Source organism: Camellia sinensis, chromosome 12 (assembly GCF_055761805.1).
Source record: "Camellia sinensis isolate YWXY chromosome 12, ASM5576180v1, whole genome shotgun sequence".
NCBI classification, from domain to species: domain Eukaryota; kingdom Viridiplantae; phylum Streptophyta; class Magnoliopsida; order Ericales; family Theaceae; genus Camellia; species Camellia sinensis.
The window spans coordinates 56,997,991-57,006,445 of record NC_138972.1 but is presented as its reverse complement, the minus strand read 5'-3'; the positions used below and the strand labels follow the sequence as shown (position 1 = coordinate 57,006,445).

The 8,455-nt window shown below is 48.8% G+C and overlaps 1 protein-coding gene across 1 annotated transcript; it reads left to right on the top strand.

Moving 5' to 3' along the window:
* Positions 1-762: 762 nt before the first annotated feature.
* LOC145804154 (uncharacterized) lies at positions 763-2,332 on the top strand. The gene is made up of 3 exons (XM_082897910.1): positions 763-1,350; positions 1,433-1,531; positions 1,740-2,332. The coding sequence occupies exons 1-3, from the start codon at positions 991-993 to the stop codon at positions 2,175-2,177; spliced, it is 897 nt and encodes a 298-aa protein (XP_082754036.1). The 5' UTR covers positions 763-990; the 3' UTR covers positions 2,178-2,332.
* The last annotated feature ends 6,123 nt before the right edge of the window (positions 2,333-8,455 follow it).

Sequence of the window (8,455 nt, the reverse complement as noted above, 5' to 3'; positions counted from 1 at the left end):
TGATGAGGATATGGGCGAGTGGGAGGCCACTTGGATGTATCTATTGGGGGCTCGCCCGCCCGTTGATAGGGTTTCTGGGAGAGTCCGATACACTTGGTTCTCTTCCCACTTCCGGCGGGCGGAGATGGTGCCTGAGACTCCCGAGGAGACGGAGCAGTACGCCCGTGGTTTCCTTATGTTCCTCTTCGGGACTACCCTGTTCGCCGACAGAGGGAACACAGTCGGGCTATACCTGCTGAGCGCTCTGGTTGACCTATCACAGGTCCATCGATATGACTGGGGTGGCGCCGGCCTTGCTACCCTTTACTTTTATATGAGCGCGACCTCCCGCGGGCGGGGGGATTTACTTGGCGGCTACTGGAGAGCCTGGGAGGTACTTTTCTGTCCTCTTGATTTACATTTCTGCTCTTCATTACTTGTATATTGCACACACAGCGCATTTTTACAGTCTGTATTTTGCTCTCAGCATTTCGTACTTACATTCTGCACTGCTTTTCTCAGCTATGGGTCTATGTATACTTCCCAGCATTAGCCCCAGAGCTAGAGGTGGCAGGGATTCCCATGACCCCTTATTCATTGGTGTTCGAGGGCCCGCACCGGCCGAGACCTCGAGAGACCCTCCTTTACCTGCGACAGTACTTTGACACTGTGCGACATTCAGAGGTACCTCTGAGCTTTCAGTTCCTTTCATTTTCATCTTTGATTTGCTCTGTATATTCTCGATTTCTGATTGGTTTATGCATTTATCATCCGCAGATCACATGGCAGCCTTGGGCGCCCCTGGGTGACAGTCTCCGACTTCAGTATACCGGAGGGTCAGACATCTCCCAGTATAGGGTCCTGCTCGAAGGGCCGGTTGGCAGGGTATGGTTCCTGGGGGAGCGCTTTCTGCGCCAGGTATGGGGGTATCTTTCTCAGGATCCTCCCGCAGTACCCCCAGCCAGTATACGGACTGCTGACAAGCTCTCTTACTCGGAGGTAGTCGGCGCCATGCTGGGTAGTGATGCTTTACTACATATTGAGGAGGGGGACTACGCCACTTACCGTCACATATATTTGATGCCTCCATTGATGGGAGCTCGTATCCCGATGATGAGGCATGCCGGTATGTCATCCTCGGGCCAGGCTCGGGCTCGGGCTGCAGACGCCCCTTCTACTAGCAGGGCTGGTACATCTAGAGGTGGGAGTAGACCGGTTCCTCTGGTTCCGTCGACTTATCCTCATCCTGGATGGCCAGATATGCCGACTGAGCTGATGGCGTGGCAGTATGGGGCTATCTCTCCGACCCCGATTCCGCTAGAGCCTCCGATGCCCAGTGATCGATATGCCATTGATCCTGACTCACCGCTGGTATGCTCCACTATTTTTCATTCATCATTCAGATGTTTAGACATTCTTTTGTTCACTGATGGTTATGAACTCATTTTTGCAGCCACCGCGAGGGTACATGGAGGAGGTGGTTGGACTGGTGGCCACACTCGAGGGCATGGTCCTGCGTAGGGAGGCACAGTTGTCTGTCGCAGGCATTCAGGTACCCTTTAGTTTTCTGGCGTTTATCATACTTCTGATGACATGCTGATTTCTACTGCATCGATAGACTACTTGTGTAGAGCACATCTGATACACACCCCACTTGTATTCTGTATTTACACGCACCCACTTCACGTAGCCTTTGCTTGTATCTGCATCTGATGTATATATTTGGACTGATGTATTTGAATTGAACTCTTTGTTTTCAGATGCCTTCATGGTCCGGTCAGCCGCAGGCCAGGCCACCTGGGCCTCCTTGGGGAGCTGGGCCATATGGGCCTTTTCATGGAGTTGGGTCACCCGGGCCTTTTCAGGGGGCGGGGCCATCTGGGCCTTCTCGAGGAGCCGGGCCATCTAGACCTTTTCGAGGAGCCCGAGGAGGGCCTGTCCGCAGACGTAGGGCTCACGTTGTGGAGGTGGAGCCTGATGAGGAGGAGGAGGATGCTGAGGAGGAGGAGGAGGCTACCGATCGTCAGTCAGAGACATCTGCTGAGGAGGGGGGCTCCGGTTTTGGCTCGGGGAATAGAGGCGAGGCTGAGGGGGATCCTGAGGATGACAGCTCCGACTCAGATGATGATGATGGTGCGGAGATTGTCCCGCAGAAGAGGATGAGGAGTGCTTCTCGTTCCCGTTCCCGAGGACTTTGATGCTGTTGTTTCCTGCTCTATTTTTCTTTTTGCTAGTAGTTTGTAGCACTTTGCACATTGTTAGGCAGTTTTTATTTTTTGTAAAACTTGTACCTTTGTTTGTTGTAAAGCATGATGGAATGAAATAGCTTTTGAAAAGGTGTTTGTATTTTAAACTTTTAGCATCGTATCGCATCAATTTATTTCGCACAAGAATGAAATTGAATGGGAATGTGCATTGTGTAATCACCAAGTCAGGTAGTGAACCGACGCAACAAACTAAGCAACCCGACTTACTAAGATATAACAGGACCTTAGGAAGTTTACAACTCGATAAGCAAAATGCAACAACGTTGACAACGCAAATAAACAAGACTTTAAACAAAGATTGTTTAAAATGAGCGCAATGACTCAAAAACACGAAACACGTCCGCTCGACAAACAACTCGATAAGCAAAACAACAACTCGATAATCAAAACTACAACTCGATAAACAAAATGACAACAGAGTGTACTTCGGACGATCTGGGCACCGGAACGCATCCGAAACGGAGGGAGATGAAGGCCTTTGACTCTCCCGTTGCATGGAAATGCTTGGAACTTTCCCTCGAAGGGTAAATCAGGGCCAAGGGGATACACTGCAGTATTGCCGGCCACCTTTGGGGGCCGGCCGGCCAATTTTGTGGAGAGAGACAGCTGACCGGCCAGTTTTGCAAAAAGTAAATGGCTGGCCAGCCAGAAAAGGTGGCCGGCCGGCCAGCTATTCCTGCAGCCTCCAGATTTTTGACACGTGTCCCCGTGAATAGTGTTTTTCCTTCTATAAAAGCCTCAACTTCGGGAACATCCATTTCATCTTAGTTTTAGACAAAGATGGAGGCGTTTCTCGCAGAAAATGTCACATCTTGGATCTCTTCTCTAGATGGCTCGGAAAAGCTGAATTTCCGGGGTTTCGGCTTGAATGCACTATTCACGCTGAGCCGTACTCCGCTACAGCTTCCTTTTCTCCATGCCGCGGCAAGGTTCTGGAATCCAGTGACGCACGTTTTTAGCTTTGGCGGCCAAGAGATGTGTCCCACTTTCGAAGATTTTCAGGTTTTGATGGAGTCTGAATGCTCTGAAGTGATCTTGCCCCAGCTCCGTTTTGGCCATGCTCAGGCTTTAGGGTGGATGTGTGGGCTCACGGCGTATGACGCTCGATCTCTGATCTGCAGTGGGGAACTGGACATCCTCGGTTTGATCCATCATTTTTCCGACGCCGGTGACCGCAGCAACCATTATTGGCAGGGTTTCCGGCAACACGCCCTCTGCTTATGTTTGTTGTCTCACTTTCTGCTTTCCTCGGGCTTCGGCGGGGCTAGCATTCGCCTGATTGAAGTCGCCCAAGGTTTGAGAGAAGGAAAGAGCTGTATTGCCATGACCTTGGCCGAGACACTGATGGGCTTAGATTCTGTCCATCGCCGGGAAGCGACTAGGTTCGCCGGGAGTCCACTGCTGTTGCAGGTAATGTTTCCCACCCGACCTCACATATATATTTGCTCACATCACTCGACCCTCAGGCTCGGTTTTTCTCACAAAACCCTTGTCTTACTTTTCTCTCATCGTACATCTCTCTGTTCTTTATTCTCTCATTTTCCATCCCTTCCCTAGGTATGGTTAATGGATAAGTTGCAGGTTGTGGACTCTTGCCCGGCCTATTCAGCTCGAGGCTACTTCTTTCGGCAGCGTCTAGTCAATGCTCTTGACGAAAGGTGGTGGTTCGATTGGATGTGCAATTTGTCCGCAGACGGCATTGCTTGGCGTTGCCCTTGGCTCAACCTCCCGGCAATGAGCTATAGTATGTCTCGGCTGATTGGGATCCAATTGATTGGTCTAACCCACTGCGTATTCTATTTTCCGTTCCGGTTCCTGCGTCAGTTTGGTCATGATCAGACCTGCCCACCGGAGGGAATTGAGTACCCAGCCGCTTTCCCAATCCGGGGGGCACAGCTTGCCCGATATGCCACAGCATGGAGGACTAGAGAGCTCCTGGCCCATGCTTCTACTTTCAGTTGCACTTTGTCCGATGAGTGCTTGGATTGGCTCAATGAGGAGGCACAGGTTGGGCCTAGCTTGGCATCAGATGCTTCGTCCAGCTCTGGGAGGGGACGCAGAGATACTTGATTCAACTATGCCCCAAATTTATTGCTTATTTAGCATTTTCAAGTTTTCGTTATGAATGTACTAAAAAAGCAACCTCGATTGTAAAGCAAGAGCAGGAAAACTCAGTTTTGAAATCAATGAAATTGAAAGTTGTGGTACTGAAAATTTTCCGCCTTTGGTCCAAAAATGGTCTTAGTCGTAAAAAGATTAATTTGAACAAAGTCAACTTTTATTAAAACTTTTCAAAACTATTTTCGATGTGGATCAGAACTGGACACGCCGAAGATCTGTCACTGAGATGCACAACCCCAGATCCCTGCAACTGGAAAGTTGCCCCTAGTCTTGAAGAACAATGCGGCACTTCATAGCAACGGAAAGTTGCCCCTAGTCTGAGTAACTTTGCACCGTCGCGGCAACGGAAAGTTGCCCCTAGTTTGAACAGCACTGTACCGGAGATCACGATAAATGCTGATGGATAAAGATGACTAAGATGATCAAAATGGACAGAGTTGATCGGGGAAAAGTTATGGCTGAACTTCAAGGTGAAGTTGCCTACGTATCCCAAAGATGGGAATCAAGCCTTACGTAGTTCAGGCCAAGGTTCACTCGAGTATTTTCACTCTCCTTTTGCGCTCTAACTTTTGCCAAGGCTGCCCTTTGCTGGTTTTCAACCTTGCGAGCTCAGTTTTTATATTTTCTAATTTTTTTGTGCTCTGAATTTTGCCTAGGTGGCCCTTTCGGGTTTTCGGCCTAGCGAGCCTCTCAAGGATAGTATTTCTTCAACTTGTCCATATTGATCGGTTGTGAGAACTCCAAGCCATCTAGATCCATCAGAACCACAGCTCCACCTGACCAGATAGCTTTGATGATATAAGGACCAGTCCAATTGGGTTTGAACTTGCCCCTTGGGTCGTGGATGGGAGCTCGGTTGTCTTTGAGCACCAAATCTCCCTCTTTCAGATTCCTGGACTTAACCTTCTTGTTGAAAGCCCGGGCAATTCTGCATTGATAGCCTTGGATGTGGTACAGTGCTTTCAGTCTTCTTTCATCAAAGAGCATGAGTTCTTCGAATCTGCTTTGCTGCCAATCTGCTTCGGCTATCTGGCATTCAGCCAATACTCGTAACGACGGAACCTCAATCTCAATGGGTAGAACAGCCTCCATTCCATAGACCAATGAATATGGAGTTGCTCCAGTAGAAGTTCTGATTGAAGTCCTGTAGCCCCACAGAGCAAATGGCAGCTTGTCTGGCCAATCCCGATAGGTTCCCACCATCTTCTGCAGTATATGCTTGATATTCTTGTTGGCGGCCTCAACCGCTCCGTTGGTCTGCGGCCGGTATGTAGATGACTTATGGAAAGCCACATTGTATTTCTCCAACAAGTCTATCACTTCTTTCTTGAAGTGGGAACCATTATCTGAAATTATCTCGTTTGGCACCCCGTAGCGACAGATGATGTTGTTCCTGATGAACTTTGCGACATGCGACGCCTTCAACACCGCGTATGATTGGGCCTCGACCCACTTTGTAAAATAATCTATCGCTACCAGGATAAACTCATGCCCGTTTGACCCCTTCGGGGTAACAGCTCCGATCACATCAATTCCCCAGACCGAAAAAGGCCATGGCGAAGTCATGTTGTACAGTTTTGACGGCGGGATGTTTATGCGGTTTGCATGAATTTGACACTTGTGACATCGCCGAACAAAACTAATACAATCCTCCTCCATGGTTGACCAGTAGTAGCCCTGTCTGAGGATCTTTCTAGCCAGCATTACTCCATTCATGTGTGCACCGCACTCCCCCCCATGGATGGGTTCCATCAGGCGTTTCGACTCTTCAGCTTCTACACAGAGCTTATGCATTCCCAGATGGCCCCTTTTGTACAGCTTTCCCCCGCAGATAATGAACTGAGCGGCCATTCTTCTGATGGCCCTCTTATCTTTGACATTTGCCCCTAGTGGGTATGTCTCCTTTTCCAAGAAGTTCCAGATGTCGTAATACCAGGGGTTGCCGTCTTGAACCTCATCTATGGCGGAAATCGACTCGTATGCTGGCGCGAACTTCTGATCAATAATGACTGGACGCATCCGGACTCCGGACGGGATGTCTATCATAGAAGATAGAGTTGCTAGTGAATCTGCGAACCTGTTGTTCTCTCTTATGAGGTGGGTGAAATTCAGCTTCTCAAACTGAGGAATTAACAGATACAAGGTTTGGTGGTAAATTATCATCCTTTCCTCCTTGACTTTCCAATCCCCTTTTGCTTGAGACACAACAAGGTTCGAGTCCCCAATGACGTCCAACCGCCTTGCCCCCAGTTCTAGGGCTGCTTCCAGGCCAGCAATACATGCCTCATACTCTGCTTCATTGTTGGAAACTTTGAACCGGAGCTTGAATGCTAAAGGGATACGGGAATCGTCAGGCGCTATCAGCAACACCCCTATCCCATACCCATACTGGTTTGACGCTCCGTCAAAGTACATCGTCCAAGTTTCATCTTCGACGTGCAGAATGGCTTCATCTGGGAATAGATACTCAACCGCTTCATCCCCCTCAACCGGGTGGTCGGCAAGGAACTCCGCTACCGCTCTCCCTTTTACTGACTTGCGCGTTATATACTTCAAATCAAATTCGGAGAGCAACAGCAGCCAGCGAGTCAACCTACCCGTAAGTGCTGGTTTCTCGAAAAGATATTTAATGGGATCCAAACGCGAAACCAACATTACAGAGTGAGCTAACAGGTAGTGCCGTAGCTTCCTGGTTGCCCATACCAAGGCCAAGCAAGCCTTCTCCAGCGGTGTATAGCGGGTCTCGTAATCTAGCATCTTTTTGCTCAGATAGTAGATGGCTCTTTCCACTTTGTCTTCTGACTCCTGCGCAAGCATGCAGCCCATGGTAGTCTCAGTTACCCAAAGGTACAATATCAACGGTCTCCCCGGCTCTGGTGGTGACAACACGGGTGAGTTCTGTAGATACTCTTTGATCTGCTCAAAAGCTGCTTGACATCGGCCGTCCCATTGGAATTTCTTTCCTTTCTTCAGGAGACCAAAAAGTGGTTCACAAGTCAAGGTTAATTTAGAAATAAACCGTCTTATGAATTGCACTTTACCCAGAAAGCCTTGCACCTCCTTTTTAGTCCTTGGTGGTGGCATTTCTAAGATGGCCTCGATTTTGGAAGGGTCGACCTCGATGCCCCTTTGTGTAATCAGAAACCCTAGCATCTTCCCTGCTGTAACACCGAACGTGCATTTCTGAGGATTCAGTCGCAGCCGAAACTCTTTGATCCTTTGAAAGAATTTTTGTAAGGCGGTGTAGTGGCCCTCTCTATCTTTGGACTTGACAATCATGTCGTCCACATACACCTCGACCTCTTTATGGATCATATCATGCAATATTGTAGTTGCTGCCCATTGATACGTAGCTCCAGCATTTTTCAACCCGAATGGCATCACTCTATAACAATATGTACCCCACGGGGTAGTGAACGCAGTCTTCTCCCGGTCTTCGGGTGCCATCACTATCTGGTTATAGCCTGAGAATCCATCCATAAACGAAAGGAAGGCGTGTCCTGCCGTGAAATCCACCAATTCATCAATGTGTGGCAAGGGAAAATCGTCCTTCGGACTGGCCCTGTTCAAATCTCTGAAGTCTACACAGACCCGAATTCTGCCATCCTTCTTTGGCACCGGAACAATGTTGGCCAACCAAGTTGGGTATTCAGATACCAGCAGGAACCCTGCGTCAATTTGCTTGGTGACCTCTTCCTTAATTTTGAGAGCCCAGTCCGGGCGAATCCTTCTGAGTTTCTGTTTGACAGGGCGGGCCTCGGGATCAAGAGGGATCCGGTGCTGTACAATCTCAGGATCGATTCCAGGCATGTCTTCGTAGGACCACGCGAAAACATCTTTGAAATCTTTTAATAAAGCGACTAAGCGCTCGCGCTCCTCCGAAGACAACGTGGACCCGATCTAGACCAGCCGCGGGTCCTTCTCAGTACCAACATTCACAGTAGTGATTTCATCCATTAAAGGTTTAACAAATCTTTCCTGCTCTTGATCAATTAATCGTTGCAAAACCGGGGGAATTTCTCCCTCGCTGTTTTCATCAAAATTTTGAAAATCCTGATTTAAGCAATAAATCAAAGGCACAGAAAAAT

What these genes read in the sequence shown, in the direction of transcription:
- LOC145804154 (XM_082897910.1), top strand. Translation starts at nt 991, where the DNA reads ATGCTGGGTAGTGATGCTTTACTACATATTGAGGAGGGGGACTACGCC. An exon ending in TTGATCCTGACTCACCGCTG is followed by an intron (nt 1,351 to 1,432) that starts GTATGCTCCACT and finishes TCATTTTTGCAG; the next exon opens with CCACCGCGAGGGTACATGGA. An exon ending in TGTCTGTCGCAGGCATTCAG is followed by an intron (nt 1,532 to 1,739) that starts GTACCCTTTAGT and finishes CTTTGTTTTCAG; the next exon opens with ATGCCTTCATGGTCCGGTCA.